We start from the raw sequence: 13,673 nt of genomic DNA on the forward strand, positions 1-13,673 counted from the left end.
CACCTCGGATAAGACAGCCCTTCCCAAGGAACACAATATAAAATTCTAAGGAAGAGTCTTCCATTATTGGATAAGCATTTTGTAATCTTCAAAGGAAAACTGAAGTTAGGAATTGGAATATTTTATATTTTGGGACAAATTATTTGTGGAAAAAACTCTTCCAAGTAAAGTCACATTTTTTCATTAGTTTGGTATCTTGTAACATATGACACTGCATTTAATGCTAACACCCAAAACCCTCTTAGGCAGACAGACAACCAAGTACTACTTGAACTTAAAAAGCTGCTAAAATATTTGAAGAAGTGCTCAATATTGCCCAGTGCACACCCAGAGAAAATGTCAGAGATGACAATTCAGTAGGACAGTTTTGCTAAACTGCCTTAAAATGCTTGGTTCTACTCTGACCTGAGGAAGGCTCACAACTCATGGTATCCTTTGAAACTTTCAGGATTATTTATTAGGTACACCTGTAATAGCTCATAGTACACTAACACTTTTATTCTGCACCAGTTAATTATCACTTTCTTACCTGCCACAGGAGAAAAGGAAAAAAAAATGGGAAAAAAACCAAAACCCAAGGATTCAGTAATAGTCCCCTAACTATTAGCATGCACCTTGCTTCTGCTATCAAAATGTTATCTTCCTAACAGTTAAATGCTTATCTTTTGGCACATTTCACAAGAAAGTTGATTTCCACAGTCTTCTTCTCTCCCCACAGTGGAACAGCCAACCTTGACAGAATCCAGCTCTTGAAATAAAGTTTGGAGATACACATTAAAAGCTGCATTTGATTGTGCTGTGATTTTGGAGATCAGAACCTCAGCTCCACTAATATGAAATTTATTACTATTTCTGTTATCATGCCTAGAAGCACCCTTACAATGGCTCAAGCTTCCCTCATACTGAGCACTGTGCAAACAAAGATTTCTCAAGGGATTTTCTGCAAAGAAGAAAGAGCAAAGGGATGAAGACAAGCAGATGAAACAGAACTGAGTACAGCAGGCACTGTCCTCAATCCAACACAGCCTACCTTGCACACTGTATTTTTAACTGATAGAATTAAAATTACAGCAAATTTTAAGTTTTGTAAAACAAACTGATGGCTCTGGGGTTTTTTTTTTTGTTTTTTTTTTTTTTTTTTGTTTTTTGGGGGGGGGGGTTTGTTTTGTTTTTTTGGGGAGGGCTTTTTGGCTTGTGGGGTTTTCTGGAGTTTTTTTTTTGTTTTTTTTATCAAGGACTGCTCCTCTCAAGAAAAATCATCCGAATAGAAGGAAAAAAATAATAAATCTATCAGAAATGGAGTTCAGCACAATCCTCCCCACATTTTCTACAGGCACATTGACAGGCTGTAAAAATGGGTTACTGATCTCCAAAACACTGACCTGCAGACTCCTTCCACAGAGCCCTGGCTGAAACAGAATCTGTGTCTCTGTAGAAGCAAACAGGTTCAGAGAAAACATCCTGAAAATCTGCAGGCAGCTCCTGTGTCCTGTGCTGTGGGTGACTGCTGGGATGCAGGGACAGCACCATGTCACCACTGTGTCCCCACACCACAGACAGGGGCAATTAATTCCCAAACACAACATTCATTCCAATTAATTCCCAAACACAACATTCATTCCAATTAATTCCCAAACACAATATTAATTCCATTAATTCCCAAACACAATATTAATTCCATTAATTCCCAAATACAGCACTAGTTCTAATTAATTAAATACACCACTGCTGCCCCAAACCACACAGACTGTGGGTGCAAAGGGCAGGCAGAGAGGCACCTCCAGGGACAAGGTGTCCCAAAATGCTCAGTGCTGCCTGCACTCCCACAGCATTTTCAGGTGTTTGAGAGCCCTCATCAGTACCCTGGTGCTAATTCCAGCAGGCTGATCTCTCTCCAGGCAGCTGAAGCAGGAATAAAGGCAGGCAGGAAGAACACAGGACTCTCCTGAGGAGTCCCTTTGCCAGAAAGTTAATGATTTCTGCAACAATATTGCAACTGTTGAAGAAAACAGGTATAAATGAATGTGAACATCAATTCTATAATCAATTTAGAAGCAAATTCAGATTTTGAAGGCTGATCAATGGAAATTCAAGACAAGACCAGCTATAAAACAGAGTTTTCTGCCTCATTTTAACCATACTAATGTTTACTGTAAATGCTCCTTTCACCAGTGACAGCAAAGTAAATTTGAAGCAATGACTACAGTCTCATTTCCACCTGAGAGACAAAATTAGGGTCTTAGAAAAAGAAGTAGATCACAAATAGAAAGGTAAAAATCTAATTAAAAGCTACAGAAATCTATCAATCATAAGATTAAAATCATATATTGCAGCCATCAAACAGATGGTGTAAAAGCAAAATACAAAAATTTATTGTGACAGAGATAACTGACAGACCAGATTCAGTTGCAGGGGAAAAAATAGGCTGAAAATAACTGGGAGAGGTAAGAATCTGCCTCTTAAATTCTCTTTTCTGTGGAGATGGCCTTCAACTCAATCTCAATTTAGTGAGTACAGAGCACAAACCTGCCCCCTTATCTTTGATGTGTTTAATACCATTAGACAAAGTGTCAGTTGCTTACAAGGCCATTTGCTAATGGGCAAGAAGCATTCTTGCTATTGACAACATCCATTCAAAACCTGAAATGATGATATGACTGACTAGAAAACACTGAAAACAAACTTGGAAATTGTGCATTACAGATCTCTGGAGAAAAGACTTGAAAAATACTGAAAACAGAGCAGCCTGGGCCATATTGCAACCCAAATGTGACTGAAACCCAGCCTTTTCTTATCCTGAATAAGACTTGCACAACAAACAAAAAAGTGAAATTGATATTTACGCTGGCAAAGTGTTGGTGAGCCCAGAGGGATGGGAGCCAGCACAGCAGTGCCAGATCACAATCCATACTGGCTATGCTAAAGCACATGAATCAATGAGAACTTCTGGAAGCTTCCTGGGGCCCCAGAGCAGAAAGGAGCCAAGGAGAGGAGGCACATTCCCACCAGCCTGTCCCTCAGACCTCACAAGAGGGAATAAAACTACTATAAACTATTATAAAACTATGATAACATTTTCTGAGCACCACTGCTCCGTCTACACCCTGTAACAGGATGGACAGATGGACAATGTCCTGAAGGAAGCTCTGCCCCACGTCCCTTGCTCAGCCCTTCTCCATGGTGTTGCCAACATCATTCTTCTTGGAAAGGCTTTGTCCTTCGAGGTTCACTTTGGCTTTGCTCCCCAAACTTGTCTTCCTTCCTCACCTGAAGTCGGACACCTGCTGTGTCTGCTCCTCCCTGAGGAGGACAGACATCACTGTTTTGTCCTGCAGGATGGAAAATAAGCCCAGCAGGGAAAGAGAAGCCCCTTCAGAGAGCTGTGGGACCACGAGATGTGTGAGTGGATTCCTACAGGTGCTCCACACTGTGGGAAATCAAGCAACACAAACTTTATCAAGGGTTTTGGGAAAGTTAAGCTTCAAGTCATTTGGGCTGTTAGTTCCTGGGAGGGAACACATGCCATTTCCACCTTCTGAACAGTCTCTGCAGTAAACAAACACACTTCTTTACATGCAGTCACTGAAATTACCCACTGAATATCCTTATTAGAGCCAAGTCCTTTTCCCCTATCATCATTATCTCCAAACATCTTGTGAGATTTCTGTGAAAAAATCTTTTTTTTCTGCTCTGTGGAGGTTGAGGAATAGCCTAAATACTCTTGAAAACACAGACAACAAATACCAGAGCCAATGTCCATGCAGGACAAGCTACTTTTGTTTTAAACACAACTGGAAATGTTTGTACCCTGGCAGTGACATTCCAAAAGATGACAGGTAGTTCTCACTGCAAAAGTTAAATGACAATGTAAAACAGAAGGAGTTTTATAAAACTACAGTGCCAATAAAAGAGCATCAGGATTTACTTTTTTTATTGGCCTCACATCCCTACAGGTAAGCTGTACCTGTATTCTTGGCTACATGCCTCCCCAAAGCCATACAGTGCACAGATTCCAGGGATACAAAAACAACACTCATCATCTGTATTTTCAGACTCCCTAAAAGACAACAGCTGCTCTTTAGAGGGGCAATTTTCCTTTGGCCTAATTCCTTTGCATGAATCAATACTCAGCTGCAAAAGTAAGAATATGAATAAAAGTAAATAGTCTCAGAGAAGCTCATTAAAAAGTTCTGCAGGAAGTAGCCTGGTCTCTTTCATCTCAAAACCTAATCCAAATTTGTGCAAATAAATACAGGCAACATGACAATGGCCACTACTTGCTTCTGCAGCTACCAATTTACAACAGCTAATTCCATCCTCCTTCCTGCTCCCATCACTTCAAAACCACGTCACAAATTTAACAGAGCAGACTGATCCTGCCCAGGTGTGTGCCAGCTCAAGCACTGCTAGTCAGAGTTACACTAGGAAAGGGATTTTTCCCCATAAAATCAGAGAACCCAGTGGAGTTCTCCCAGGATCAGTCCCTCCAAGAGCAAGCTTTCCTAGTTAAAGCCACGTACATCCACCTACTGACACATGACCTAGGGAAAAAAGTATCTGAGAAATGCTCCATGCAAGGTTTTGGAGACAATTACTACAAACAAATGAGTGGTAATCCCTAGTGGGAAGAACTGTAGAAAAGCAGAATGTCAGTGCAAGAGTCACATAATTATATTTGCATGTGTTTAACATCGCCTTCTGCAGGAATATGGAAGCACTCAAGACAGGAGCTTAGATTTAATTTGGAGACAGAATTGAGGAAGTTGAAGACTTATTACAAGCCAGTGCAACTTCAGCAGCTCCATGCACCTAGGCCAAAACCACCATAATAATATATTTGTGTAACAGAAACCCCAGACCACATGAAAACTCAGGAGTAAGCAGATGACTAAGCTTCTAAATTGCACCTAAATGTGGACACACTCAATTTAGCTGCGCAGACAAAGCACAGAACAGATTAGTCCTACAAGCTTTATCAATTTAGCAAGGTAAAGAATCCTTCAAATGAAAGGCAAAACAAAGCAATGACTAACACAGGAGAGCTATCAATTAAACAAGAGCCTAAGCCACCAAACAAACTCATCAAGAACTCAAACATGGTTAAATTCCCCAAATAAGCTTTTATACATATGCAATATGTATAAAAGCTTATTTGGGGAATTTAACCATGCTGCTAACAGACAGGGAGATAGCCAGGCATGAATGGGAGGAAAATCACAAAGGCTCATGCTTCACATTCAAGCAGGAGGCAGGCACTGACCCAGAAGACTTCTGAGCAGTTTCTGAGTATCACTGGTTCCTTTCAGAGCTGAGGAGCTCAGCTGTCAGGCTTTGATCTGCTCACTGCATTTTTGCAGCATCTCAAACTGAACGTGCCTACCAGCATTATTAAGTGTTATAAAGAGCCACGTGTATGATACTCTACATATATAGAAAACATTTCCACTGAAGGAAATTATAGAAATTATTGAAATAATCACATCCGAGAACTGAAGCACAGCTAAGGAAACTCTCATTATGGGAGCTGGATGGAGCAATCCTAAGGAACGTTTTAGAAAGGTAAAATATTTGTAAAATATTTGGGATTCTCATGGATGTGTTTACATATCCTTAAATTTTCTTCCTTTATTAGGTCAAACATCTTATCAGTTGCCCAGCTAAAATAGAAGAACCACTGTGCCCACTCCAGATTTAGTTTTTACAGATATAAATATAAATAAATATAGGTAATTTATTTTATCTAATAAATTACCAGTTTTTCTCCAAAACACAAAAAATTCTATCAACTTCTATTTTTGCTCACAAGTGTGGAAGGGATCAGAAAATACTAACAACAGCCACAAGGGCAGCTCTGCCATCCTCTCAAGGACCCCTGTGGAGCATCACATTCTGCAATATGAGGACATACTGTAAATATGGAATATGATGGCTATCCTGAGCATTCCTTCTCCACAACAAGCATAATTGGAGGTCACTCCTGGAAGTGACAAGGATTTGCTTCACCACTTATTTTCTCCAGACTGAGTAATTTCCTTGTGCAGCAGGACAATTTTCACCTCTTTTTAGCTCTTTATGAGAGGTGAGCCAAAGCTGCCCTGTCAACCACACAATTAGAAGTCTATCATAGAATGTAATCACAAGGTAAAAACTGGAGCACAAACCTAACACTACTTGCTATATTTGCAAAGTTACTATTAAAGATCAGCCTGTGTAAAAATTAAAAATAGAAGTATGGGGTTGTTTTATAGCTCTGTTTCTGTGATCACTGGTTAATCTGTGGATTTCCTTCAAGGCAGAAATCACAGGTATAAACCTACAGACCTTCAAAGTGTTCAAGGAAAAAAAAAGAAATAAGCATGCATCTCATTTCTCAGGAAAAATCAGTAATCAAAGCTAGTTCATTTAATAGAATTTCTCAATAAGAAATTCTTTTCCCCCTAAAGATATTTCCCATTGTTTCCTTAATGTTATATTTTCAGTTTTCCTGGGTTTCATATTAACACAAATTTGAATAATATTTAACTTGGCTCCATTAGCCCAAACAATCTGTAACATTTGTCCAAACATAACTCCAAAAGCTTGGTGGCAAAATATTTTAAGTGGTGCTATTAGATCTTTTACTAATTAAAGCAAAAAGTTTCCGACTTGAACAGGTATGTGGAGTTTTTAGCTCAGGAGAATGCAGAGAGAAATAAATACCTTTCCAGAGCACAACAGTTTAAAAAGGCACTTCGTGTGTGGCCAACAAGAAACTTGTTAAAATTATTTTCCCCAACATATAAACATGTCTCCAAGATTAAAAATATTTTTGTGATTTCAGATATGATCAATTTGGTCTTATTTACATGCTAAACATTCTAGTAAGAAGATTACACATCAACCCACTGTTATGTCATAAATAGTTACAGGTTGCTGTGGACCACAGGGCAGAATGAGATACTCTGATATATCCTGTGGCAGGCTGATGTTTCACCTACGAGCAGAATTTACACTCCGAGGAATAGAGTCTTCTTCTCTCTACTGCTTACATCAGAAAGCCCAAGCTGGTGCAATTAGTAGAAATCTAGATTTGAAGAAACCGATACAAGCTTTAAATCAGTTGTAATGAAGATGTTGGTGAACACTACAAAAACAGTGAAAGGCTCACAATGGACTGACAGAAGTGAAAACTGAAAACAATATTTAAAATACAGATTAAAGTGTTACCACATGACCTTTTGTAGACTATTTCCACAAGGTTTCAGCCACTGAATGATCCAACAATACACTATTTATATATGTTAAAAAACCCCAAACAAACCACCCAACACAGCTACATTTCACATTTATCAGTGGTGGTATCTCTGAGGTTAAATGTTCAAACTGAATATTGTGAAATCGCTACTATTGTTCTTTTCCAAGCCAGTAATCTAAAATTTAAATCTGTAAATAACACCAAAAAAGAACAAGACCAAGACAGTCATTATGCTCTCCTTCATTCTTTTTAACACTTAACCTGCCAAAGCCAACAGCCTTCTTCTGGCTCAGCTTCCTGCAGCAGAAAGGAAAGTTCACATCTCTGTGATGTTCGTTCTCGCCAGTGAAACCCAGTAACAACATGAATTCAGCCCCCCTGAAACTCCAGCTACAACAAATTACCATTTATGAAATGGTTCTCAGGTGGCCAACTAACCTTGTGCTTGTGAATCACTTGAACCTGCAATTTAAAAGTTTAATTCTAGCCTTTAACTCTTTAAACCATTCACACGCCTCACCAGTGAAGCACGCAAACCACCCATGTTATCACACATTCTTGGCATGCTCCCCTGGTACTGGCTTGTTGTGGGGTTTGTTGTTCCAGATTTGGGGGTTTTTTGAAAAGGTTGGTACCCACCAATTTCAGAGTACACAGTTTCAGACACAGAAGTTAAGGTTTCTATAGCACTGACATCTGAAAGCTATTGCTCACACAGCTGAGGTTAAAAGGAGGGCTGATATGGCCACAAAACATTAAAGGTTGTAGAATAGTGTAGTAAGAAAGCTGCATATTGCTATCATTTAAGAGCTCTCAGCGCTATAAAATGCATTTAGAAACAGCCAAGCATTCTATAAAATTTCATTCTGGGACAGAACTTAGCCTTTAGGAGTGCTCTTTGCACACAAACTTTGTTTGCTTAGTAACCTCATCCAGTTTTCTTCCTCGGAGGAAAAACTGCCTGAGAATTTGAAGTTTCCCCAAGTCTATGACCCAGAAGGAAATAAAACAGGAAGTCAGGCCATACAATCTACAGCATTTGCTTACAAGTTCAAAAACATTTTAAGTCAGGGGCCAACCCCCAGGAGGCACAGCCGGGTGCGCTCTCCTGGGGTCACCCCGGAGCGCTGCGGAGCCCGGCTGGGGCTGTTTAACATTCCCCATGGAATGAACGTGAGGCTTTAACATTCCCCTGGAATGAACGTATCCCTTTAACATCCCCCCTGGAATGAATGTGTCCCTCTAACATTCCCCCTGGAATGATCGCGTCTCTTTAACATTGCTCCCTGGAATGAACGTGTCCCTTTAACATCCTTCCCTGGACGTGTCCCTCTAACATCCCCCTTGGAATGAACGTGAGCCTTTAACATCCCCCTGGAATGAACACATCCCTCCAACATTCCCCCTGGAATGATCGCGTCCCTTTAACATCCCTCCCTGGACGTGTCCCTCTAACATCCCCCCTGGAATGAACGTGTCCCTTTAACATCACCCCGGAATGAACGTCACCCCTGGAATGTCCCTTTTAACACCCACCCCCGGCCGTATCCCTCTAACATTCCCTCCCTGGCCATCTCTCTCTAACATCCCCTCCCTGTCCCTGTCCCTCTGGCATCCCCCCGGCCGTGTCCCTGTCTCGCACCGGGCACTCCGAGCTGTGCCATCTGCTCTGCATTAAGGCACGTCAGAAACGCCGTCCCCTGCACCGAGCGAGTGCCAGAACTCTATCAGAAAACTCAACTTTGCTTTCAGCTTTCTCCCTAGGAACTCAGTGAGCAAGTAAAAACAGTCAGCTAAAAAACTCCCGAGAAGTTACAATACGGGGGATTTGCTACGAACACATTCATTATTCTCCGTGCTCCCCACAGCGTTACGTTGCTATCATAAACCCTGAGGCAGATTAAAAATTGAATACCCAGCTTCCCCGCAGCAGTTGAAAACAGAAATTAGAGGCTGTTTAATGTGACTTCTCCGTTTGAATTAGTTTATGGAAGCAGTCGGTTTTCCATGGTGATGAAATCACCATGCTGAGAAAGTAAGGAGAAACTGCTAGCAGCCGCCAGGTGAAAACATCCAGGTTTCTAATTGCATATTAAATTGCTGTTTGCACTGACAGTGATTACAGCCGGGAGCACTCCAGGTACAGCTCCGAACTCCATTTCAAGCAAGTCACTGCAAAACCCGATCGGGAGGCAGCTGAAAGTTACCGTGAAACTCTGAAACCGATCGCCCGTACAAAGGCACAGCGGCAGGAGCGCCGCAACTCCCGAAAAGCTCCTCCCCTTCCCTCCCGAAAACATTAATCCGTGCTGGATCGCTGAAACTCCTGTTACCGAGCGCTCGGCACTGATAGGCAGGTGCTGGGAAACTCGTCCCAGGTGTTCCTACAAGTGCTCGAGAAGCCCTTAACGGTTTTGGTTTTTTTTTTTTTTTACTTACAGTCTCTCCGCATTCCTGGGAATATCCCTCGGCACAGTTTTGAGTCCCAGTCCATGACAATCCACGTTGGAAGCGATACACGTACACTTATGCGGGCATCCTCCAACAGGCATCCAACTCACGGAGCTCCAAAAGCTCAGGATCGTTCCAAGGCACAGAAACGCGCTTCTCCCACTACACAACATGGTTCTCGGTGGCTCCAGTGGGTATAAAAGTGAGCGCGAGCAGCCGGCCCTTAAAGATGAAATGCCTCTAAGAAAAAAGGGAAAAGAAAACAAGAGGCTCTTAGTACAGCCCAAGGGAACCCACCACTGCCATCATCGCCGGAGCACCAGCAAAGCTTCAAAGGCGCCCGAGAAGGTCACGTTAGGTGGAAGAAGGTGGGGAATTGCCTTTCGGGCTCGGGTTTCTTTCTGTTATCTACGAACGGTACCAGAAGGCAGATAGTTTAACAGAGCTCGAGCCAGATGCGTCCTCAGATGAAAGAGAACCCGGGAGCGGAGGCAAACACACACAAAACATCCATCGGGAGCGGCGGCAACCTCCAAAACAGCCTCCTCCGCTCTGCACCGCCCCACCTGGGCCGGGCAGGTAACCCGCGGAGGGGACGGCCGGGGCTGCGCAGCGACCCCTCGGCCGCGGGCCCGCCCCGCCGCGGGCCGTGCGGGGCTGTGCGGGAGCCGTGCCGGGCCGGGCTGTGGCGGTGCGGGCTGTGCTGTAGCCGTGCCGAGCCGAGCCGTGCCGGAGCAGCGCTGCCGAGCGGGGATGGAGCGGGGCGCGCCCCCCCCGCCGCGCCATTGGCCGCCGCGCCTGACGTCACCGCCCGCCCGGGCCGGCCCGCAGCGCCGCGAGTTCGAGACCCGCGGGGACCGGGATGGGGACCGGGGCAGGGAGCGGGGCAGCAGGAGAGGGCGGCCCGGGGACAGTGCGGAGGGGACGCGGCGGCGCCTGGCATGTTCTTCTTCCCTTTCCCGCCCGGCGCTGCGGCGGAGGGTCGCGGCTCCCGGAGCGGGGGCGAGCCCCCCCGGCCCCGGTTCGGGTTTCGGGAAGGAATGTGCGGGCTGGAGCACGGGAACGGGCGCGCAGCGGCTCCGCGCTGCCCCTGCGGCCGGGGAGGCTGCGCCGCCTTTTGTTGCCCGCGTTCGCTCTCCCCGAGTACCCCCTGGCGGCGGCTGCTCGGCCGGGGACACGGGGACACCGGGCTGTGCTCCCCGCACACCTCCGGGACACGGGGACACCGGGCTGTGCTCCCCGCACAGTGCCCGGGACACGGGGACACCGGGCTGTGCTCCCCGCACACCTCCGGGACACGGGGACACCCGGGCTGCGCTCCCCGCACACCTCCGGGACACGGGGACACCGGGCTGTGCTCCCCGCATACCTCCGGGACACGGGGACACCGGGCTGTGCTCCCCGCACACCGCCAGGGACACGGGGACACCGGGCTGTGCTCCCCGCACACCGCCAGGGACACGGGGACACCGGGCTGTGCTCCCCGCACACCTCCGGGACACGGGGACACCGGGCTGTGCTCCCCGCACACCGGCACCGTCCCTGTCCCTCTCCGGGACACCCGGGCTGTGCTCCCCGCACACCGGCACCGTCCCTGTCCCGCCCCAGCGCCTCCCGGCCCGGGACTCCGCCGGGGTCACTGCTGGGCTTCGGGCGCTGAAGTTCAGCGCCGAAAGTTGAAACTTGGGAAAAATGTGCTTAATAAGACAAAAGCAGGGTCCGTGTGCATGGTCATTCTGTTCTGATTTAAGGCTCATATATTTTACCTAAAGAGGGCCAAAGAAGGCAGCACACCCCCAAAGTCCTAGAGCGCTGGGAAAGTGGCCAGTCCTGCCAAAAGGTTTTTTTTTAATGTTAGTCTTGGCTCCTCAGCAGGTAGGGTTGCCCTGTAGCACACCATACACACAGTGACCTCCTGGCCCAAAATAAAGCTGGTGGATGCACATCATGAACATCTGCCTGTTTCAATAAACCTTGTTTCTTATTTCACGGACTTAAAAATAGTTCAAAAGACAGGTTTATGACTAACTTACTTGGGAACACAGATATTCTGTTCTTTATCTGCATCACAAACTTGTGGTCCGTGACTATGGAGCCTAGGCTCTGATCCTGTGGTAAGGAAGTTTTCAATAAGGATCATGGGCAGCATTACCACAAAAGCCTCACAACGCTCCAAAGATTTGGCATGGCTAAGTTACATTAGGATTCAGGTTCTCAGATGTGTCCAAAACATGCTCTCAACTTTTTTCTACAAACATTTAGTATTTAAGTGAAGGGCTACTAGCTAGTAGTTCATCACAAGCTATGGATGTGGCCTTCCAGTTTGCAGTAGCAGATCTCAAATAACCTGTTCATTTCTGGCAGCATTTTCTTCATGTTGTGATTACTGAAGTTTGGAATTACCTGAGCCATTCCTGCCCTCCTGGATAGCTGGTTTTGCCCAAACCAGTCAAGTGTGCCCCTTCACAGCCAGCAAAGCAGCTACTTGTCTGCTGCCCTCTGTAACGAGCAAAGATTTGGCACTCAAGTGCTTCCCTGTGAAGGCAAATTTGTCAAAGAGCACAAGCAAGACCACAAGTTAACCTTCATCTCTCCTGGTCTTTGTCTGAAAGAGCAAGAAAATTGTTTTTCTCATATAAAAGTGAATTATTTGCATGAAAAATTGTATTTGTTTATAGAAACCACCTTAATCAAGCCTTGAGATCCAACCCCTTATGAAAGAACCCAAAGCTCAGTGCAGTGGCCCCTGTATAGCAGTATCCAGCCCTGGAGCTCAGTGGCAAGTGACAGGAGGTTGGAAAATGCCCAGAGGGATTCGGCTGTCACCCCTTGAGCTTTATGCTTTTTCAGAAAAGATTAGAAAACACACTCATCCATCCCAAGACGAAAAGCTTGGGAAGGCTTCACCCTGCCTGGATTCCCAAATTAACCTTTCCTATCCCGGATCAAAAGGCAGAGGGGAATGACTTTGACCAGCAGCGTGAGCAGAAGTAAGGGCAAAGCCCCAGAGCCCTGCCCAGCCTCAGTGCCCAAAGCAGCAGTGATAAATGGGGGTCTGAACCGTTCCCTCTCCTTTTCCCTCTCCAGAGGCCAAGGCACAGCCAGCTCCAGGCATGTCACCGACACTCAGCACTATCTATTCTGAGGCCAGCACGCTCTGTCAAGTGTTAGCCTACAAGAGATCAGCTCTTGAACAAGGAACAGCTGGTTCAGACCAGGCAGGACAGAAATTGCACTGCTTAGGAAGACAAAGTACTCGCAAAGCTCTGAAGTCTCCTCTGCACAGACGGATGGGGTACGCCCTTAGCTCATTCTGACGCTGAAAATACTTTCCTTGGAACCTGACTTCCCTTGGCAGCCAGGCAACACCATTCCAAGGAAAGGCTCTTTTCCTGTTCTAGTTCACCAGCAATCATCTGCCCAGCCCTGAAGATAGCCCTAAGGAGAGGCACACACCCCTCGCCTCAGGATGGGGGCACAGAAGCAGTTGGATGCTCAGTAAATAAGATTATAGGTAATGCAGACATCATAGCAAAAAACAACATCCCTAAAGCCTCTTCAACACTGTCATCCAAAGCAGTTGACATATTCCATGCTTCAGTGATAATCCCTCACAATAAAATTTCCCTGAAAGACAAGTGAACCTGATTAAATGGCAGAAAAACGGATGAGCCAAAAGCCGAGCCTATTCTTGAAACATATTTAATTTTTATAAAAGCTAAGAGGCACATTCTCCTGCATTCCAGTTAAAACAGCTCTTAAAGGGAGATGGCCACAATCTCAGGACACACCACAGTGGAGCAGGGTGTTAACTCTGTTGGTTTTCCTTCACACACATCTCATAGCTCCTGGCTCACAGCAATTGCCACAGGCTGGCAAACAAGTCACTCTTCATTCTCTTTCTAGGCCATTGGCAGAGGTCAGCACAGCAAGTTTAACACAAAACTGTACAAAGCTACAAATTATTGGATAATTTGAATAAATAAAG

General features: G+C 45.3%; 1 protein-coding gene across 2 annotated transcripts in view; it reads right to left on the reverse strand.

Annotated features, from left to right (window-relative positions):
- Nucleotides 1–11,067, reverse strand: part of SLIT3 (slit guidance ligand 3) — a 474,203-nt gene extending 463,136 nt beyond the window's left edge. For both annotated transcript variants that reach the window (XM_064388141.1, XM_064388139.1), the window contains exons 1-2: nucleotides 10,107–11,067; nucleotides 9,674–9,923 (exon numbers count right to left, since the gene is read on the reverse strand). In XM_064388141.1, the coding sequence (XP_064244211.1) occupies nucleotides 9,674–9,923; nucleotides 10,107–11,052 (1,196 nt within the window). In that variant the 5' untranslated portion in view covers nucleotides 11,053–11,067. The remainder of the gene's footprint in view (nucleotides 1–9,673; nucleotides 9,924–10,106) is intronic.
- Between the last annotated feature and the right edge of the window lie 2,606 nt (nucleotides 11,068–13,673).

Source organism: Passer domesticus, chromosome 13 (genome assembly GCF_036417665.1).
Source record: "Passer domesticus isolate bPasDom1 chromosome 13, bPasDom1.hap1, whole genome shotgun sequence".
NCBI lineage: Eukaryota > Metazoa > Chordata > Aves > Passeriformes > Passeridae > Passer > Passer domesticus.